This window comes from Lingula anatina, chromosome 1 (assembly GCF_051362555.1).
Source record: "Lingula anatina isolate TDL-2025a chromosome 1, LinAna3.0, whole genome shotgun sequence".
NCBI classification, from domain to species: Eukaryota; Metazoa; Brachiopoda; class Lingulata; order Lingulida; family Lingulidae; genus Lingula; species Lingula anatina.
The window spans coordinates 37,475,209-37,498,164 of NC_141767.1; the positions used below are offsets into that span (position 1 = coordinate 37,475,209).

The 22,956-nt window shown below is 35.8% G+C and overlaps 2 protein-coding genes across 5 annotated transcripts; both read left to right on the forward strand.

Moving 5' to 3' along the window:
* Nucleotides 1-563: 563 nt before the first annotated feature.
* Nucleotides 564-16,961, forward strand: LOC106164735 (uncharacterized). 4 transcript variants are annotated; one of them, XM_024076138.2, is made up of 13 exons: nucleotides 564-755; nucleotides 4,332-4,460; nucleotides 4,750-4,829; nucleotides 6,433-6,567; nucleotides 8,766-8,874; nucleotides 9,248-9,356; nucleotides 10,015-10,092; nucleotides 12,362-12,450; nucleotides 12,701-12,756; nucleotides 13,141-13,258; nucleotides 13,502-13,570; nucleotides 14,112-14,245; nucleotides 14,482-16,961. In XM_024076138.2, the coding sequence occupies exons 2-13, from the start codon at nucleotides 4,376-4,378 to the stop codon at nucleotides 14,635-14,637; spliced, it is 1,218 nt and encodes a 405-aa protein (XP_023931906.2). In that variant the 5' UTR covers nucleotides 564-755; nucleotides 4,332-4,375; the 3' UTR covers nucleotides 14,638-16,961. The 4 variants fall into 4 exon arrangements, with proteins under 4 accessions (XP_023931906.2, XP_086857787.1, XP_013398197.2 ...); XM_087001661.1 differs by lacking the exon at nucleotides 564-755 and adding an exon at nucleotides 2,469-2,550; XM_013542743.3 differs by lacking the exon at nucleotides 564-755 and adding an exon at nucleotides 2,963-3,088.
* A 1,460-nt stretch (nucleotides 16,962-18,421) lies between these two features.
* On the forward strand, nucleotides 18,422-22,819 carry LOC106164697 (protein FAM78B). Its single transcript, XM_013542697.2, has 3 exons — nucleotides 18,422-19,796; nucleotides 21,216-21,329; nucleotides 21,721-22,819. Exons 1-3 carry the CDS (start codon nucleotides 19,603-19,605, stop codon nucleotides 22,289-22,291), a joined length of 879 nt encoding a protein of 292 aa, XP_013398151.2. The 5' UTR covers nucleotides 18,422-19,602; the 3' UTR covers nucleotides 22,292-22,819.
* Nucleotides 22,820-22,956: the final 137 nt, after the last annotated feature.

Consider the following 22,956-nt stretch of genomic DNA (forward strand, 5'->3'; position numbering starts at 1 on the left):
TTACGATGTGAAAATAAAATGATTAATTAAATTATGCATTAAAAACAATAAAAATTGAAATTAGGGGTTGAAACGAGAAACAGTTTATGGGTAAAAGCTCTTTAAAAAATATTATTGTATCTTGTTGCTTGGTAAAAAAATAAATAAACAACTGAAAACAAGGCACTCATCGTGTTCTCCATTCTCTTCTCCATTCTCTCAACATAAATACCCTCAATAAATGGTTATTCATAATAATAATAATTCATAATAATAATTTTTTCTGGGAAGTTAAAACTTTAGGCAAGCATATCAGGATTTAGCGCAACATTCGGCTGAGTATTATTTGTCCTGGCCAAACCAACAGCAAGGTGAACTATTGATACAGCAAGGTTAACTCATACACTCGGCTAACCTCGGGTGGTTTCGTACTCAAAGATTACTAAAGTTTCGTTGTCAGAATATTAACAATATTTAATAATGTGGTATGTATCACTTCATTTTGATACTTGCAAATGATGTTGCAGTATCCAAAGCTATATTAAAAAAAATCCAAATAAGCTGAAAATCCCCAACGGGGAAAAAAAGAAAACTAAACTCAAAATCCACAGTAACTCTTCAAGGTCATGTTGTTCTGGTAATTTTCCACAGATTTGTTATCATTTGTCATAGCGAGCAGCTGATCAACCGCGTAGGAGCAAGTACTGCAACCGATTGTGTGTGATAGAAACAAGTCTTCCCTGTGCAATAATTCAAAAGCAGCACATAACAATCAGGTATGTGATCGCTCGCTAACTTGTAGATTTCACGCCGCAATGTGCATTTAAATTAATTACACGGTGACGGTCTCTGTGACCCCCTTTCCAGACTAAGCATTTCAATCAATTTGAGTTTTATTGTTCCATTTCTAGTGTTTTTTCTTCTTGATCCTTTTGGCAGTAATGTGCAAATATTCCTGAAGCGAAATGATATTTGAACGTAGTATTGTGATTTCATAGTTTTCTGCTAATTGTACTATTATTATTTTTTATATCCACTGGATCATTCAGTAGCAATTATGTTATGTGTACATCGTTAGCTTATTATAACTCATATATATATATACACTCCAGCCGCAAGATTAGTTTGGTAAAGGTTTTTTTTATTACTCATACATACTCCAGCCGCAAGAATAGTTTGGTAAAGTTTTTTTTTATAACTCATATATACTCCAGCCGCAAGATTACTTTGGGTTTTTTTTAACTCATATATACTCCAGCCGCAAGATTACTTTGGTTGCAAGATTAGTTTGGTAAAGGTATTAGTAATTCTAGGGTAATGCCTATATAGTTTGTCTCTCTAAATTTAAATCAAATATTAGTAAGTAAATGATTAAGAATCAGATATACCACAGTGTTTGTAATTAAGGTCAGATTAAAAAAATAATCATGGATTATGACAGAAGAAAAAAAGACTTGTTTACTTCATTAAAACAAAATGTGGTCCATAAAGTGGTGTATAAAATTGTCAGCTGATTAATTACAAGTCACCTATATAAGGCAATTGTTATCTTAACTTTCTTAAAAAAGTGTTGGCATGCATTTCACTTTAATGATTTTGCTTTTATACAAAGAAGCTCTTAACTGCAGAAGTATCGCTAAGATTGCAAGAATTTTGTTCAAACACATCTTAGCATGGGTGATTTGAAATAAAAGCAATTACATTCAGAGAAGATGATGGGGTATAAGAATGTCACATGTATATATCATATATTGTAAAAATTTCAATTTTTATAGATGAAAAGAAGAATGCAGCATCATTTGCTAGCAATTAAAATTTCATGTTAAGATTGGATGTAAATCCCAATATCCTTGATATACAAGATAAGCCAGCTTTACAATATTTACACAGTCTTTACAGGTCCCTAGGAAGATATAACCTATAGATATAACCCAAGCTGTTGCATGTGTGGTGCTGGGAATTATTGATTCTCAGATACAATCACAGCCCTGGCCCAGTCTGTACTTCCTGCCTCAGCCTCCTTGTACTGTATATAAACCTGGCAATACCATTTTTTAATGGTGATTGATTTAACTTGGATGTGTAGATTGAAGAAAGACCCTAAAGTGGAGATGACCTCCCTGTCCACATTGTCTTTTACAGTTTGCTTTATACAATATCAGTTTTTTTTTTTTTTTGGAAAAATTTTTCTACACAATAGTTTTATTTCTCAAGTTAGTATTTAAACTGATATTATAGGTTACTTTTTCAGCTTTGAAAACTGGAAATAGAGAAATACTCAATTCTTGCTTTCTTTATTTCGTGTGTGCATGTGTGTATGTGACTCTTAGCAGGTATTCACTTAAGATTATTCCATGGTGTTAGGACACATATAGCTCATTGCCTATTCATTATTGATGCAGGTATTTTGCCATGCAGTTTTGTTGATGTTTTCTCTTCATGCGGCACAGCAGTAGTATGTGCTAATGTGCTGTCTAACTTTCTTTCGATCCCTCGACCATGTAATGATTGAGGTTCAAGGTCAACACCAGAAACTTGTCCAGAAATTCATATCATTATCATTCTGTTCAGGTAGGATTTACAGAGAAACAAGTGTACACTGCATTAGAGTAGCTTTTAGTCTTTCTGTATGTGAAGGTTGCCTTGAACAATTAAAATGCTGATTCTTAATATGTCTTTTTTCCCAGGAAGAGGTCTTATTGAAGTTTAATACATGACACATGGTCACATGATTTAAAAAATGGATATCGCCTCTACAAAAAATAACAGATCACATCAGTGAAAGTATATGCATTTACCTGCACATAGGTTTTAGAAATCAAACATTGCTGTATACCAAATACAAGCAATTGCAGGCATGTAAAAATGAAATTTTGGCATAATGCCATGTTTAAGGGGGATTTTTTTTTGAAACAGTTTCAGTTTGTCTGGATAAAGGATCAGGTAAGCCACATTTAGGAAATTATGAAATGTCGGAGGTTCTTCCTTGTTGGTATCTTGAATGGCTTGTGTTTGTCACACATATGACTGTTACTCATTAGCCTTGTCACTTGAGTGAGTTATCACCACAGATAGTCATAATACAGGAGAGGAGCTAGGATTTATAAAGGTAATGATACACTTTATGATCTAGGTACAGACAGGGTGTCTGAAATCAAGTCAGTGTTTCCTGTGAAAATAATTGATTTATGAGTGTTGTTATTTTGAGGATGAGACATTTTATTGAATTTGATTAAAAATTGCAGCTTAATCTCCATAAGCATGGGTTTATTATATCACAAATTGTTTTCTGTGTCAGAAATTGCAATGTTAAGTTCTACGCCTGTGGAGGTTTGTGTTGTGCATACAATATTCAATTGTCTGATGGTTCTATCTATATTCCAATCGAAGCTGACAGCAAATAAATGAAAATGGGTTAGGCAAAATATGTTTATACATGTATACCTATACTGTTCTTAAAGCGTAGAAATTAGGTCACTGCTTTGAGAGTCGCACTCTATTAAAAGGTTATTGAAAAGAAGTAATAAGTAGTCCAGGGAAAGTAATTGATCTCCTGGGATTTCAAGCTTTAGAAAGTAGTTTTGTTATTTCAACTTTTTGATAACCAAACAAAAAGGTTAACTTGTACAGTTTTAATGAAACAGGTTTTTTGAATGTCTGTTGTATAATGATGGAATGACGCACCATCCCTTAGGTAGAAAAGTGCATATTTTTTTGTATTGTCTGAATGTACTGGTACTTATTAACTTGTGCAGTTCAGTGGTTGAGGTATCATCACATGATCTTGTGTACTCAGCATTTATGGAAAAGGGATGGTGTAACGATTATCGCTGTAGTGTTAATATAAATAGATAGCTTTTCTTAATAGACATGTGTAACATGGCTGATTGAAAAACAGAAATAATCCTACCCCCACCTTCAATAATTGTCATATGGGTAACTGAATTTGTGGGATACTCATACCAAAGTAATCAAATTTCCTTTACACCTGCCATTCTGACGACATTCCAGGTGACTCACTGTTGTCAACTTTCAATTCTTGAACCTTAGAGTGTCAGAGCCAAAATGTGTCATTAAGTTTTTCTTTTGGATTATAAATTTAGTTTCTTCAAATAAACAATTATTCTGGTGCCTAAGATATCTAGAAAGGGGAATAACACTATCGGTGATGCAATGCTGCTGGCAAAGAACATTTCCATTTTTATTAACAAAAGAAATAAGACTTGATCAAGCAAACACCTTTAGAATTTATAAAAAAAATGGTATATTTACAATTAATCAACTAAATTCATATAATAACTGCCTGGGTTTGAAAAATATAAACCAATTTACATACTTTTCTTTATTTACAGACCTTAACCCTGAATCTGCTGAGACAAGATACCTGGAAGGAAAAATGGTACGCCTGACATGTCAATGTTTGAATGTGAACATCCACAGCAAGACCCCCAACCTTGTCACTGCTGATGTTGCAAACTTAGGTCAGTGTCTTAATGATATAACTGTTCTTAAGTTATAAAGAAATGAGCGTTAAAAACTTTAAAATTTTGAAATGACTCTCGAGAAGGCTCCTTATACCAAGAGATAAATGCATGTCATTATTTATGTTTCCTGAAATAAGCTATGAATAAATTTGTTAATAACTTGCTGCTTACCTTTTCATTAGTTCAAAGAGTTGGCGCAATTTGATTTCATCAGTCCTCTCACACGTAAAATTGGCAACAACAGATTTTTTCTCAGATGTTTTCTAAGTTTTTGATGGCTTTCCAGGATTAAATGAAACTCTCCAGAAAGAAATAAAATACTCAGAATTAGCTGAAGTTCAGTTGGATCTGGAAGGAATATCTCAGGTAAACACTCGAATTAATATTTCCTGTTTATGAGCATGAAATGTTTGATTGCTTCATGGGCTTCCTTATATATTCAAAAATTTTGTTTTATGGATTAGTTGACAGAGACAGTTTTTGGGAAAAATTGAGTTTTTTTAATAAGGGTAGCAATTTCATCAAGCAGGTCTCATAGGGTTTTTGTAGACAGAGACAGTATTTGATAGCACCAGCAGTTTCTTATAATGGTAGCAGTTTCATCATGCAGGTCTTACAGAATGGCTGGTTTATTGCTCTAATTCCTTTTTGTTGGGAATATGTGCTAGATGTCATGTACATGTTTGTTTGTACATGTACATGTTCGCTTTTCTACAAAAATGGGTTAATCTGTGTTGATATGTGTCGAAGCAGGTGTGGGAGGGAAGAACAGGTTGGGTTGAAAAGATTATCTAAAAAGGTTTTTAAAATCCCTACAGCGAGATTTTAGTAATGAATACCAGTGTGGCAATATATATCAATTTGGTCTTGTAAAAAAAGAAAAGTGAATTCATGCAGAAATGAAGAAAACCGGGCATCATTAGAGAGGGAGATGGTTCCTAATATGGACACTATTCCCAATATGGACACCAGTGATTTACCTTTTCTTATCTCTTGGCTGATGAGCACTTCATTGAATAAATATTTTTCATTGCTGAATCAGCTATTTATTAATCAATAAACAGACTTAAAAATAGATTCAGGTTTTCCATGTTATATTGACAAAATGATTACTTATTGTAACCATTGGAACAACAAAGTTGACATCAACAACCTTGTTCATATTCATGTTTTTTTTGATGTAACTGTAATAAAAATCATCAAGGTTCAGAACATATTGAGACAAATATCTTTAAAAAATTGAGCCACCAGTATGCAAAAGTATAGCATGGTTCAAGTAAAATGGTGCTGCCTGCAAGTTTTTATCAATATAACAAAGCCCTAAGCACTTTAATCACCCAGCGGAGTGTTTCCCTGTTGTAGTGGGTCAATAGCTATTTTAAGCCACTTGAGCTGGATACAGTTATAATGCTGGCCATACACCATGTGGAACTGTTTATTGTTTCTGGATGGAAACTTTATTTTAGTGCTGTTCCTATTTCACAAAGATAATGCACACCTTTATGAACATTTGTAAACATGAACCCAATGTATTTTTATATGAAGCATCTTTTGGTTTATGCTTTGTGTATAATAACAAACAGCAATATGATCAACATAAAGTACATTTTGTGTTTCATGTTTATTCATTTATCTTGATAAGTAATTTCACACACACACTTTTACAAAAAAAATTAATTTAAAAACATAAATCTTTTAGAAATAAACTATCTTAGTTACAATTACATATCTTTGCCTTACTCCCCTAAAAGAATATGTATTTATCTTCAAGGCATTATTCTTGCATTCTGATTAAACTGCTTGCTGAAAAATCTTGTCAGACAATTACAGACATCATGCTCCAACCTATATTAAAACTTGGTAACAACATTGTAATGTGATCAACAGATGTGTTATTGCTTAAAGCGCTGGCTGGGCCTAGAGTATTTATGAGAAAGTAAAGTGTAATGGGTGAAATTGGTTCTTTCAGGAACACCCCTGTCTACTGAAGAAGAAAACTGTTGGACATTGGACCACATATGAGTGTGTCAACTGTGGTTTACTGACACACGCTGTCAACACTGCCTCCAGGAGCAATAGAATTCTAGTCAACAAAAAGTTACTGGTAAGCAGTTGAGGAGGTCTTCTTTCATCTTTTTTTTTTTTTTTTTTTTTTTTTTTTTTTTACCAGGCAGTGCTTTCCATGTACTAGTCTACTGGGCTAGTACTTGTAGGTGAAAGCATACACATACAAACAACTTTTTTGGAAAATTGTAGAAGTTGGATGTTGAGGCCGATAATTTATTAAAGCAATTGTATTTACTGAAGCGCTAGCTCCCTGAGGAATTAAGAATTAAGATAGATGTACATACATGCAATTTACTAAGGATTTAACACATTACCAAAGCTCCAGTCAGTCTATGGGGACAGTATGCACAAAGGCTAAATCTACCTGTATGTTTTGAAATTGCAGCATTTTAAACAGTACACTGTTCTGATTATGCAGTCATATACAGGTTTCTTTCCACAATGACTGACATAACATTAAACAAGGAGGGTATATGGATATGAGTGAAGGGTTTCTTTTGATAACCTGAGGGTGACACATGGTTTTCACATCAGTGACCTTGGATGTATTATTGTTATGTACAAGCTGGTACAAAGTTAAAAATAAGGATTGCCTCTGAGTGACCTGAGATGAGGGCAGCTAAGGTGAAAGCTCTGACCCTTGTTTTTGGCAGAAGGGAATGACTGAGTTACTAGTACTCGCAAATTCATTGTTCTCCGTCTATTTAATACACCGTCTGCGTAACTTGAAGGGAGAAAGGGGGTAAGTGTTGAGTTCATATGCCTTAAACACTGGATTAGAGTGGATTTTGGCTTACTAAAAGTAATGACTTCTAAACAACTGAATGTGCAGAGTGCAGAAGAGTTGGCAATGCTAAGTTGTGATGTGATTTATGTCACGTTGGTTTGTCACATTAAAGGTAAGAAGTGTGATAGTGTAAGACAGCCCAAGACAGCCAGGCACCTGTGTTGACACAGTTTTAGCACTTACGTCATTGTATCCTACATATACTTCTGACGCAATGCATTCCAGCTGTGCTGCTGAGTAGTTTATCTTGTGATTTTCTTCAAATTTTTTTATCAATGTCATGAATGTTGATGTAAACATAAGAAATATACAGCCTAATTTTAATCTGTGCTCAATATAGCATTTGAAAAAGTCTGCAAAATGCTTTAAAATAATTGTTCCATAAAAAGGGAATTTAATATGACATGGCATTAATTTTCACTAGTTTAAGATAAAAGGTAAAATCTGATATTAAACTTGTACAGCATGTAAAGATAAGCAGTTAATTATAAAGCACCCTGAGGTTTAAGTGTTTAATATCTTGTTATAAGTGCCAGGGCACTGACTCTCTCCCCCTTATCAGCTTACAGAAGGAGGGGGGGGGGGGGGGGGGGCTTGCCATAGACAGGCTTTATGTGCACCCCCCCTCCCCCCAAACACATTACTGTTAGTCATTCTGTTTATATCTATTATTTAAGACTATAAATTTGGCTGCAGTATTAGCCAACATTTAGTTCACCCATGTGATAAAGATAGTTCCTGCTAATTTTGAAGGTCATTACACATAAAGTCTATGGATATGTATTTTTTTGCGAGTTTAATTGGTTTAAAAAGTCATAGCTAGCATCACTTGCCATATATACCAGAGCTTTTGCTTATAAGGAGATCATTTGTGCAAGTTATTTTAATCCATCATCTATGACATCAATTTAAGGTACTTCAAAACTAGATAATTAATGAGGACAGGTGTCTTATTTGACCTGGTGATAGCCAGGCTGGCTTGTCATTTGTGTACACATAGTGGGCTGACATTTGGGGCTTTGAGATTAGAGCCTGGTTATAATACACCTGCTAAGCTGTGGGGACTCCCTGGGCTGTTTACTGAGGCACTGCGCAGTGTGGTTTCATTTCAGCTGGTGGGTGACCCGTGTTCTATTTTCAGCAGCTGACCACCTTTAGGTTTGACATAGTGAGTGAATGCAACACCCTTAAATGATAGGTGCTGCAAAAGTGAGTCACCATTTGAGGAATATATCTAGGATCCGCTGACAGCTGTGCAATTTTGCTTAAAACTTATTTTTGAAATTAAGTAGGTTTGTGCATGGCCAGTGCAGGCTGCCATTGATTTTATGTATAGAACACAGTGCCAAGAAGACCTTAGTGAAAATTGTGTACAGTTGCATTATTTATGGTCAGTTGTTTTTGATTATGTACATATTTGTATTGAGTCTTTTTGTTTTGGATTGCAGAGAGACGCTACGGCAATTGAGAGTTTGATGCAGTCTCCAGACTATTCTCCTCTGTACAATATTGTGCTGAAGGGAGTGAATGACAATCAGCACAGGTTCACACCTTTTGGTAAGAACTGAGACCTTAATTCACAGGGTATTGGGATGTGATGTGCCTCTGTTGACATGGGTGGGGTAGGTTTGATTGTGCACTGTGGTAACCAGTGCGTGTTTATATGTATGTGTGGCTGCATGTGTGTTTGTAGGCATGTGTGCACATATGTGCATGGAGGAAGAGGAAGGGGAAGAGTACTACAATTTCTCCAATTTTCAAACTTTGTCACAGAGTTTTTTTATGTGTGTTGTGTTACACAGTTTGAAAATAAGCTTTTTGGTATATATATATATATATATATATATATATATATATATATATATATATATATATATATATATATATATAATCTATTTGTTAACTGTAGCTGTGTTTTCTATGTCTTCAGGCCTCCAGTCCAGTAAATATGAATCTCTGCAGGAAACTTTGACTGCCGTCCAACAAAGACTGAACCAGTATCTGATACAAGAAGAGGCTGCAATGGAGGAAAGAATTAGGTAAAAGAGTTTGTAGATGGTTAGAAAAATATGTATTTCAAGTAAATATAAGGTGCATTATTTGTCAAAACTGAGCCCAACTGTTTTGTTCCAAATTTAAAATTTTGAATTCAGCTTCTAATATACCTTAAGTAGAGGTATCAAGACATCAGAAATAAGAAATTGAGAAATATGAATGGTCTTTATAACGAAATGCCTGCAACAAATAGCACCTAAGTTATTCATAATCTCTAAGCGATTTCTTTAGCAGATTTCCAGAAGATAAATATAGACACGTGTGCAGGCTCAGGTGGTTTATCTACTTCAGTTGTCAGAAAAGATATACTTTATACATAGAGACAGCCTTGATAAGGATAACATGTTTGGCCTTGAAGATAAAATTTAACTGGTCAATAACCTTTCCAGGGTAAAAAGAAACAGCTATGAGTAGTATAGTTACATTTTCCCACCCCCTCATATTAAGAGTGTACTCTTTGGCATTTTGCTGAGAGATTTCACAGTATGGAAAATAGAAAAAAATTGATTACAAAGTTACTGCAGTTGGGGTTCTTTGGTTTATGTGATAGAAGGATCAAGACAGTTCTTTTCCAGATATATATTTGTATGATAGTGGATTGCATTTGGTAATTTTTTTCTTTTTGTGTTTTTTTTTCTTTAGAAAATATCAAGAGGAACAGAGAACACAGTATGCAAAACTTCAAAGCAAAGCAAGGAGGGATAAAAATACTTTGATCAGGTAAGCTTGTTCAGTATGAGATTCTTATGCACACATTATGTATTCTTATTTTCAGATAAAAGAAATGGAAACCAATGAATAATTTAACACTGCACAAACTTACACAAGTGTTCATACACATAAAAAGGAAAAATAAAAAAGTTGACTTTGAAAAAACACTCATCAGATATAGAAAATGTACATTCTAGATATAAAACAAAATCAGAAGCAGGGTTTTAATTTTGTTAGGCACACAACTAGATGAACTTTTATATGCAGTGTATCCTCCTGCATTTTTATCCTTCAGAGTGGTGTTATGTACTTGTAACTGTTTTACTCTTGATATAAAGAAAGATAAGCAAGCCAGGTGTTGCATTTTAGGTCCATGGACTTTTTCTGACACTGACTCACATTCAGCCTGCTTTGTTGTTTACTGCCAGTGGTTAGATACCCTTGTTTACAACCAAAGGTTATGAAAATAAGTCGAAATATGCCCTGAAATAATGACCAATATATCACCTGTGGTCTGTGCTGAGATGTTACCTGATTGGGGAGTGTCATTTCACGTGCTTAGATATTGTCCTGCCATTAAAAAACTTTGTGGTAGCAAATTAACAACAACAACAACAACAACAACAACAAAAGATATTGAAAAGCTTGTTTTTTAATTAACCCTAGTAGTGTGCAGAAGATGACTACAAAAGACATGAAATTCTCATTTTAGTCATTTTTATCCTTCAAAAAATGAGCTACTCATATAATTATATAAGAGTCAAGTCATCACTTTTCTAGAATCAAATGTCAAGATTTATTGGTTACATAATATACACTTGTACTCCCTGTGTCCACAAGACTAATATATTACAGTATTATATAATAATGTTGGCTTTGCTATAGTCCACATCTATGTCAAGGTCAAGTCGTATATTAAATCTGGCCTGGAAAGAAGTTGATAGGATTATCACTACCTGCCTTTGGAATTATGCCAATAATAGGTGTGCGCTTCAGAATCTTCCACTGTGTAAGTGTCAGAATATATTTTTAAAAGAATATATTTTTATGAAGATTAGGTAGTAATAATCAGTAGTGTGTTGAAATTGGTCTTAATGAAAGGAATAGAATTTTTGCTATGTTATGAAAAGTTGTGAAAGGTTTGGTTATAAAACTGATAGGATTTTGATTCTCTGAAGTGTACACCTATTTCATTTTTTTAGCTCTAAAATGTTGTGTTCTCATGTTCTCAGTGTTACCACATTAGGGGTTTAACTCTGGCAAAGTATGTAAGATCAGCTTATACACAGGGATGCAGGGACCACAGAATTGTTCTGTCCAGGGTTGCTATATTTATCACATGATCTCCTCAGCTGTTGAAACAGATCATCTCCATTTCCTGCAATCAACAACTTTGTTGCTTAATTGGTTATTTGTATATGTCATCAGTTTGAATTATTTTATCATGCCCTGGTCAGGTATGATAGTGTACTCCTGCTGTTATCATTATTATCATGCTCTTGTGATAAGAGGGGCATAAAAGGGTCGTTGTATCTTGCGTTATCTTATACACGTGCAAGGTGCATGCAAACGCTCAAGTCGCGTGTATTAATTCAGGGCCACTAACTATCTGTGCTCCCATATAATCCCCACTTGTGATCGGAACATTTGTTACAAAGGGATAGGCTGTAGATAAAGTGGATCAGGTGGTGTTCAGAACAGTTTGGACGGAAAATGTTTCAGTTTTAACTGCAGGAAGTGGGAAGGCAGTTGATTGCAATAACTCATTAAATTGTCTATAAGTTAAACTGAAAGCACAATTAATTAGCTGTGTGGGTTAATTAAGAGATTAAGAAGGCTTAATAAAGAGACCCAGAGACTTAATTTATAAATGTCTTAACTCCAACTGTGCACTTCCAGAGATCAGACTTGAACCCCTTTAGACCAGAATGACCCCAAATGTGACCCGAGATAAATATGTAATAGATGCACAGTTACATATATATGCCCCGTGCATTTGTGGTGAATTATTTAAGGCTTGTGCAGTATTTTAAGGCTGCACATTGTATAGCACTGCAGTATGGGCATAGCTGTGGGAGAGCAGGTGCCAGACAGCAAAAAGAGGGAAGATCGGTAGGGTGCAGGAAGTGTATAAAATGATGATAAATTTCTAGGAAATTGGAGATGTTTTAAAAGGCAAAAGTATGTGAGATATAGTGTACATATATTGTTAACTGACAGAAGAAAAGGAAAAGCCATTTCTTTCAAGTCATTGCATTTTGTTTTTTTTTTCTTACAGTTCCCTGCTTGCTTCAGAAGCCAAAGATCTCACCGAGTCTCTGACGGAGGCAATGGTAGATGATTCTAGTCCAGAAAATAGTGTGGAAGGTTTGTTGTTTGTTTTCAAGTTGACTATAATGATACTTGGCACAGTGAAATATAAGTGATAAATATGCTGAAACTATATTCCATATGTCATCTAAAACAAAGCTACCAACAAAAAAAAAACTTTAAAAGATGGATATCATAATTGTATGAATTTGTTGGATTTTACCATTATTTTCTTGTTACAATGAATGAAGACAGAGGTAAACATTAGGTTTATCATATATATTTATACATTTTTAAATAATTTTAGCGAGCAGTTTGACTGAGTCATCCAGCTTAGAGCAAGACACAAGGAACCAGAACAAGGTTAGAACATCAAAACCCCAGATTTTCAGAATTAAACTGTTTTAGGATTCATGCATTTCTTCTTCATGAACTCTGTACAGTCATGGTAGTATTACCTAATAAAACAAGATTCTGAACCTTTTCATCATTTGTGATGTGAACATATAAGTGAAAACAGTCTTATAAAGTACTAGCAAGTGGTTTGTGGGCATAATATGATTCAATCTAGGGCCTTATTACTTGAAACTACAACTTTCAGTGGTTTTCTTACACTGGTGGTGTCATATTAGAATGAACTACAAAAGAGATGAGCAGTTAAAGAAAAGTACCTGTAGATTGGAAGATGAGCAGCTGTGTTTTTTTCCAAATAATTACACTCAAAACCTTTATCATTTTCGACAACAGGTGTCACCAGTGCAGCAACAGGACAAGAAAAGCCAAAGTAACTACCAGTCTCATCAACTACTGCAACGAACCACCTCTGCTCCTGTGAGGCTTCAGAGCAATAGAAGTTTAGATGAAGGTAAGGATAAAAATAGTAAACATTGTTCCTATCATAACACAGGTAACTCATTATTTTATATATCTTATCGTAGGTGTTGAGGTTTTGTGATTTTTTTCAGCATAGTACTAGATTACTGACTAGTCCAAGAAGAATTATTTAAATGAATAAAAAAAACCTAAGCTTCTTATTCTTGTACAGTAGCTAATTTTTTTTTTTTTTTTTTATGTCTTGAATATGGCCATAATTCTTATATTGTTTCAGTATTTGAGCTGGAAGGCTTAGATGACGATGAAGACTTACCAGCTTTTGATGAGTCAGATGATGATACAGGTAAGAAAGGGTGTTACAAGGGTGTTAGTTTTTGATACTGAAAATTAGTTTGGCTTTTTAGCCCATTGGGTTTATTGATAAATTGGTGAAATTAAATGAATTATTTTTGATGTCAGTGATCACCACAGCAACTGTACATTTCATTAAACCCAGAGCTTGACAGAAGTTCTTGCCTCTGAATAAAGTTTCACGGATGTTGTCTTTGACTGAAACAGGATGTAAGTTGTTTAATCTAGATCTATGCTGAACATGTTCCAGATTCATCTGGGTTGTCGTTTTTAAGCCAAAGTTGATAAATTTGTCCTCATTGATGAAAATGTTACATAATGTAACATATTTGTTAACTTTAATAACGACATAATGTAAAAGATCAATGAGATATGATTTTTTAAAAATAAAATTCATATGCCAAATATATCTGAGTGCGTTGAAGAGAGATAACAGTAACTGGATATTGGATAATCCCTGGTTAATGTTCCCAATTCTGACACCTTACTATCACATAGGTATAGTTTTAACTGTTAACAATGTGATATTGTAGATAACAGTATGAATGAAGACCAGAGCGATAGCAGTGATAGAGACAGTGGGATCTACTCGCGCTCCATCCCCATATCTGTTCCTATGGCATTCAGGACAGGAAAGTTCTCTGAGAGAGAAGAGGAAGATGTATATGTGAGTGTACAGGTTGAAGCTAAATGTGTAGTTTGTTGAAAAGATAGAAAAAGAAAACATTTCTGTATAGTAAAAGAATTAAGTGAAAAGAGTAAGTTGGATCACTTCATTTGAATTGACTCAGTTGACTCAATTGAATAAGGCACTTATAATATAAAATTGTTCTCTTTTTGGGTCAAAAACTGTCTCTACCAGTATTGAATTAACCATTCAAAAGCTTCCATTGGTACTTGCAGAAGACAGCCCCAGACCCAGAACACATGGCCGCAAGTATTAAAGCCCTAGCACTCAGCGTCCATGAGGACGGAACAGAAATGTTTGGCGATCTGCCAAGACCACGCCACAACACATGGGGTGACCATCACAGACCACACAGAAGCTTTAGACACTAGCAGATAGAGATGCTTAATCTTGAGTGACTCTTTTTCGGAGATATCAAGAGGAACTTGGATCTAACTGTACTTTTTACACATTGACTATCCATGAAGTGTGATATCGTCACCTATGGGTTGAAATATATGTTGCTAAAGTGATGGCGCCACCTATGTGGTGAAATTTTTGTTCGTTAAGTGATGGCGCCAACTGTTGTTTGATATAAAACTTTAGCAAAGCCTGTGTCAAAAGAATCACATTCACTGGGCTGCTTCAGGCTGTTATTGACAGCATAATAGAACAGAAGAATGTGAAGTAAACACAAATTGTATCATTTATCTGGTGACTTGAATTCTGATCTTCCTGTACTTTCAGACATGAACCGAGTTTGTTTTAAACTTTTAAAAGGGCGTCTGGATCTGATAATTGGAGTAATTATCATTTCACAGGTAGATCTTTTGTGAGATATGAATACAGTTATGACTGTGTTGTTATTAACAGAAAAAGGAAGAAAAAAGAAAAAAAAGGAAAAGCTGGATTTGTTTTCAGGCTTAATTTGCCATTCGGTAATATACACTGATGATTTATAAAGATTATACTGCATTAAGTGTGATGTAAGAAATGTCAGCTCTTTTTCTGTGGCTAGTGGTCTGCTCTGTTTTATGAACTTGTGTCTCAAACCAGTATGCAGCATGTTGTAGGACCTGATATTCATGATGGTATACATGATATACTATTTCTGTCCTCATTAGTGTAAAGTGTTTCTTCATAATTTGCAAAAAGAGGAAATGGGAGTTCTGCATGATATTTTTGATTATGTTTAGACTTCGGTATATATATTTTTTTATTAATTCAGAAGTTGCATGCAGGATTAAATCATAAAATTACAGTATTATCTATTGAATTATTTTCTAAACTTTCCAAGGTTCACATTTATTAGGAGGCTTATTTGTTTGAGGCTTTAAGTGGTTATATGTTTGTCTTTTTAATTCCACTGCGAAACATATGATGGAATGTCTTTATTTATTTATTTATTTTTTGTTTACACTGCTTGCGGGTATTTGCCTATATTGCAGTCTTTGTGATTGTTTAAAGCTTCTGTTTTACAAAGTTATCTGTATTCTGGCTTTATAGGTTGGTAACATTTCAGTTTTGATTCAAGTACTTTAATGTACTTTTACCAGTTTCAGCTACTGTGTATAATTAATGAACATTTGTTAATGTTTATTTCTTAATGTAAGTGAAGATGATCAGCGTCAACAGGTGCACTGGTGTGCATATGGATTTTTTTAAAAACAAACATGGCAGTCATGGTAAAGCACAAAGTTCATTGAAGAGAAGGGGTAATTTAAAAGTAGAACTTGCTGCTCTGATGATCCTGGAATCATGAATATGTTGAAGGGTTGGAGACGTGAGGCATAGTATTTTAATCATGGAAGCAGGTTGAAGAAGATTATACGTGTTTGGTATTGGGTGCTGAAATAGTCTTTTGGAATTTAACAGTCTTTTGAAATGGGGAATTTTTTATTTTATTTTTTAAACAAAAATACTTTGTCTATGGCCAGTGATTTTATAGTTAAATTGCTGTTCTGTGGCCAGTGATTTTATAGTTAAATTGCTGTTCATCGTCATCACTGAGAAATAGCTGTTCACTAAGACAAAGCTCTTAGTTACATGCACAGTACTATATATATTATATATAGCAGGCTGCTGATGTTTAAATAAGCTGTTTTGTGTGGATTTGGACAACTTGCTCTTTGTATCTTTTTGATATAGCAGATTTCAATCACTATGGTCTTTACATTTCATTTGTTTATTGCAGGAGTTCTGTATATAGATAAGAGCTTCTCGTGCTATTACCCTCTACCATGGCCACGAAATAATCATGTGCACTTTTCTCTAACGCGTAGAAAATTTGACATAACTTATCCAGAGACATCTGTGAGTATCGAGTGAAAAATCAATCTGTGGCCCTGGTAGAGGGTATCATGCTACTAAGGTTACACCAGTCCTTCGTATTACAACAGCATTATTTGAGGGGGCTTCAACTAAGAAATCTTCAGATTTTAAAGTTTTGCCTAAGATTGTGTGAGAATGTATTGTGTATTGATGCAATATTGGTGTCATAGAATCATATTTTGTAAAAAAGGGATGAAGTTTTCAGCACAGTCTAGGCAGTTTTTGAAGTGGTTCAGCAGGCTAACCAAGTATTAAATCGGTGCTCTGCCTGCAATGGTCAGTTCATCACTTGCTTCTCATTACTTGAAGTGAGTTTTCGTATACCTTCGAAAAATTGAAAAATATTTCTTATGAAATATTGGACAATAAAACAAGGTGCTACTAATTCTCTTTTTCTTATTGTCATTTTGGATTTACTTAGTAATTTCACTAATGAAATGAGGTAACAGAATACAATATTTATCTATTCACTTCTCCCTCCTGGCAAAATGAAAAGTTTGCATCAAATTTGCTGCAAACTAAAAGTTTGTGGCAAGGAGTTTGCAAGAAAAAATTGTATTGTTGCTAATTCCGAGCAAATTTGCAAGAACAAAATCCCTTCATGCAAATTTGTGGGAAGAGGATGCTGCAGGTCTGATATTTAGCCAAGCCCCCCCCCCCCCCCTTCCTCCGTTTCACAAAAACTTCGGTCTGTGTGTTCAACGGCAGTAATGTGTGAAGTCGGATTAGTAATAACAGTTAGGCGTGACCTTATAGGTTCTTTTATCACAAACTAACAATTGAAGATAAAAGAAACGTTTCATTGTCCATCTGACATCTTTTCTAATAGTCTTTTTGCCATCCAATCGCGAATCGCCATCCTTCCTCCACCATTGCTCCATCTTGCTCCGCTGTCGCAATTCAGTTCGAAAAGGAATCTAAATTCTTTCCGTTTGAATCTGAACAAATAATCTACTTGGAGCAAGCCAAAAGAATATGTGTGTTAATATAGGATGAGCTTTTATAAAACATTCAAAACATACTAAGGAAAAAAGCGACTGCATAAAAATTAGATTAACGTTACCATGGGTACATGGATATGGGCAATCCAGTCTGCGACAGAAATATGGATTTAATCGCCATGTATTCAATATCTCCCTGAGTACGTGACGACGAAAATTAGTTACAGTGACATTTCTCTGCGACACAAGTAGTCCGTGTATAATTGGTTTGTAAAGATGTGTATCTATCCTGTGATATTGATCGTTTTACACAGGCGTCTTATCAGGGAATGCACAACTAACAAACGTAACAGTTTTGCAAGCACCAATGTGGCAAAGGGTGCGGTTCTGAGCTGCACTTTCACGGTCTTCTCTGCAGAGAACAATATCTAATCAACATATTTGTTAGTGTGAATATTTCAATATCTTAATGTTAATCTCAGACTGACATTTTGTTATCGCGTCGAAAACAATAATATTTCTTGTTCCTTCTGACGTTGCATGGAAACCGTGATTGCGAACGCAGCAGGAACAAGTACACGGAACGATTTTCTGAGGCTCTGTTTGAATAGGGCGACGTGCCAAGCGGCAGGGGGTGGGAGCCGAACCATGACGTGGCATCCCTTTTTTTCTTTCTTTCTTCCTTTCTTTCTTTCCCTCCGATTTTATGACTTCCTGTTTATAATAGGGTAAGGAGTTTACAAAAAAAAAAAAAAAAACAACAAAAAACAAAAAACAAAAAACAAAAACAAAAAAAAAACGGAATTTACAAGTTGTAAAAATTTACTTGTTTGTTATTATTATTATTATTATTATTATTATTATTATTATTATTATTATTATTATTATTATCTGTTATTTAAAAACTTGTTTGACCATATGAATCTGAAAACCCCAGCAAATCTAGATAAAAAGCAAAAGGGGAATTGGCTATATCCTCTAATAATGACTAAGGTATAGGCAGCAAGTACTAGTTCAACTGTTCAGTACACATCACAGCCAACATTCCTCCTGCGAAATTTTACCCCTTTTTCCGACACTTACACTTCACTTCCTCTATGGCACTGTGCAAAACAATGAACCATGAGCCAAACAATATAATGGAATATCACTTAAGGCAAAATCAACAACATTAAAAAAAAACGTGAATAGTTTTAAGCTTAGTAACAAGTCTAGACGTTGATATAGACTACAGTATACTCCGTGGCACCGGGATCTAACTAGAACTATTTCAGTCAGGAAGTAGATAAGAAAAAACCCTCTCTAAGTTGGAATGATTTCTTAGCAATGGAGAGTGAACCGAACGGGTAGAACCTTTTTTTCAGCTTCAACGCAATGAGCAAACAGGTGCATTTTCACCTCGGCAGTCCTGCTGTATATTCAGTATATTTTGAGTACTCTTAGCTATGCGGGTTTATGAATATCCCAAGCGAGCTGTGCATATTACCTAATATTTGTGTCTGACAAAGGTTGATTTGTAATATATGCCACGACGGTCCATAAAATCAGCGTTTGTTTGCGTTGGAATAGCCGTTATGTTTACCCGGTAAATGAGTTCCTCGTTTAGGCAAGGGGCGCATTTGTCACATGGGCTGTAGGCAAAATCCGTCAACTGAACTGTACGTCAGCTGAGTGTCAACTCAGGTGCATTATGTGCTACATAGCGTGACGCAGATTACACAGAGGCAGAGGAGCGGTGACCTATGTGGCATACAGATAGGCATCAAGTGGTTGTGCCATAGTGAAATATTGATATTAAACGACCGCAGGCACCACGTATGGGACTATGCAGGAGCGGAGGACGGCCCTTGGTCCCTACAGTGGCGGAACGAACCAGTCACTTTGACGGGAGGTGAGCAGGTTGCTGCTATTATCAACGTATTCACCAAGACATAAAGAGAATTTTCAAGCCGACTTCGCGCTGTGAAACGGCCATTGAAACGGGTTTATGAAGTTCAGAAACTTATTGAATTTCCCTCTGTACAAGTTGCCAGTGCCAAGCTTTAGCAACGCAGTACAGATGACAGCTGGACTCCCTCGGTGACGATGGGCCATGGAAACAGCAGACAACTTTCCTGTCCCGGGGAGAACAACAGCAATAATAACACCAAGAGAAGAATCTCGCGTAACATTGATGACAACGATTTCAAAATACTGAATCTAGAGGCCAAAATCGACGATAGACCCATCGAGATTAAGGAAACGGAAAAGGTGTTGATATATATAACGCCTAAGTTCAGGTAATTATAACCAGAAAATAACTCGAGCATGTTGGAACTGGGGGAACGATGTAGCGTACGCATACCAGTTCCAGAGCTTTGCTCAGTGATATATTATGTATGCTGTGTACACAGCTAACCGCCACTTATTCATGCGTGTTGAAAAGTAATAGCATCAATCCTTTCCCTGATGGATCGTATTATATGAAAAGGATCATTGGATCTTTTCGTCGTGATTAGAAATAATACGCAAATACATAAAATATACATAATATAGAAATAGTCGAAGTGCTGTCACCCACGGTAGCCCTATAAAAGTCATAAAACGGCGATCCTTGTCACATATAAATTTTGGGTTCGTACCCTCCCCCCCCCCCCCCACTCTGCCTCCTGCTGGTGATGTAGGTACTCGTTATTTTAGACTAGAGCCCAAGCTCCCCCCCCCCCCACACACACACACATACATACAAGACCTCTCGCGCGCACACACACGTAGAAAAGGGGAAATGAGGCAGGCCAGCTTGTTATCTTAATGAGAAAACCTATTATTTTAGTAAGTGCCTAGTGACCGATAGTTCAATATTTAGAGACGTGGTTTATCGAATTTATGTTAAATTTTTCCCCACCTTCATCAGTCACGGTGACGGAACTTGTAGGGTGCGATTTTCACGTTTGATAAATGCATGTTTGAACACTCATGACGTCAGTCTTTGTTGTGGCAGTCTAAAGAGATCCCATCATATTGTAATGTAAATATTTGGGATCTCTTGAGGTATGTTGGCTATGATTCATAGTATTTCGATCAAATATAAATGCAGAACATGCATAGGCCTACAGCTGCATGGCTCCAATACCGTCAGCATTGTTATTTAGGTCTCTGCCATGTAAATGTCATCGGTTCTCTTAAATAAAATTTGGGCTTTGGTAAAAGAAACCTTAACCAGCAAAGTAATATACTTGGTTTCCCATCATTTCTAGTAATGAAATGACAAACCGAAATACGGGTCGGGCGTTGTGGTCATTTCTTTTTCAAGTTGTATTCATTGTTAAAGAAAGGCCTACGGGCTGCAGACGAACTATTTCGATGATTCAGAGCCGTTTATCGTGCTTCAGATAACCGCATCCTGGATACGCAGCACTGACTCCTTGTGCGATTCAAACGTCTGGGGGGAAAGGGCTTGATAAGGCGGCCATGTACTATTTTTCCCGTTGTTATAAATCGCTCTCCTTTTTGCCTCTTTCCCCCCAAGATTTGATAACGCGATCAAACATCTACGGTAATTGCCAATCATGTTTTTGTTTATATTTATCTTTTGGGTCCTAGCTAAAATGTAAGTAAATATTATGAGTTCTAATTCTCCTGATAGAAATGCAGTCGATTGAGATTTTCATCAAACTCCCACGGACCAACTAACGCATTCTGAATATCCTGCTTTTCAGAGCAAGTGCCAAAATCCAAATCCCTCCTCTGCTTGAAGGCGAAGAATGGCAGATAGGATGGATCCAAGCTTGTGATTATATGACCTTTATTAATTACTATGGAAACCAAGGATGGTAAGTCTGAGAGAGAGAGGGAGAGAGAGAGAGAGAGAGCGAGAGAGAGGGTATTAGTGTTTCACACCTCATGTCATTCTCAGCGAACAGAGTTTAAAAGTATTCCTTGAAGCCATACGTTATAAATATACGATGGAAGAAAGAATGACAGGACTCGGTGGAAAGCAATGGCATATTTAAGAAGGTGAAAACACCTGCCTCAATTTAGCCTGAATCGTTTGGCTTGTCTGGCAATTTTTAATAGTTTACTGTTTCCCTAGGCCTAGGCCTGTTGCTATTTGGTAAGTGGCGAGACAGTTTGCAGGCATTCATTTAAATCGAGCAAAAGAGACACGTGTATTTTCTGCTCCTTTATCAGGATTACTACAACATTTTTTCTCTTTAACTTCAGTACGTCATGGGAGATCCCCCAATTGCGAGCTTCCAGCAATAACGAAAATGCTTCCAGAAAATCTGTGATGATCAGTGACTCTGATGGCCGTTTTTACCCGTGGTACGGAGAGACCACGGAAGTCGTCTGCGTCCAAGGACCTGAACATTCCTTCCGCACAGTACGTGTTGCCATGGACGATAATTTTTCTCCAAAAGTCGCCTGGTCTCTCACTGGAGAATACCTCAAACCGAACCTGACCAAAATCCATCGCTCACAGAGTTTTTACACGTGGCTGGCCGCACGAAACTCAAAAACGGGATTTATCGTCCCATTGAAGACGATTCGATGGAAAATTGAGCTTGATATCAAAATCAATCGTAGGAAAGGTCTCGGGCATCGAGCAACAGACACGTCAAACTTTGAAATAACAATCCAAGAGAAAAATAGGGCAATTCCTAATGAGATTTTGGGATCTCCAAATGCCAATTCCGCACAGACGTTCGTTTGGCTTGGGAAAAATGGCGAACGGCGTATTATTCTTCCAGCAAAATCAGAATGGACAAGTAAAGAAGAAAAAGAACCTATATAACAGTTGTTACGCTTACCTTAAAGGCTTTTTAAACGTTTAGGGATACGCATTTTGTTGTCCTATTTTTGTTATTGAGATAATGATGCGATGCTTGTACAACGATTCGTTTTATATTGATATATCGAAGACAATTTTGATAATGGAAATGGGTCAGTGACCATAAAGAGATGACATTTTTATTTTTCACTCACTGTCGACCTTGAACGTCAACGGCAAATGTGCCATGGTGATAACATAAAGATAAAATGGGTCCAATAGTTATAATTCCTTTGAGTGCCTATATCATTCCAATGTTTTATCTTTTTGTAACTCACGATAATTTATCATCTGAATTTGTCATGTAGACATCATTGCAAGGGTTATGATATTATCATTTATTTTCAATTGCTCAAGTTAACAGATACAAATTACAATTGCTCTCTCTATGCAGGTTAAAGTAAAACATCAAGTAATATGTTCAATACATTATTCATCTATGTTAGAATATTGTTAATATTTTGGATGGGTAAATAAAGAGCACCAAACTTACGCTGTTGTAACTAGAGGTAATTTGACAAAACTCACGCATTTTTAAGGAAGACGTTTCATAATGGAATGATCGGGGGGGGGGGGGGGGCGTGAAGAGATCCATTTTGGTTTTCCATTTAGACATTTTTCCCTGCAGT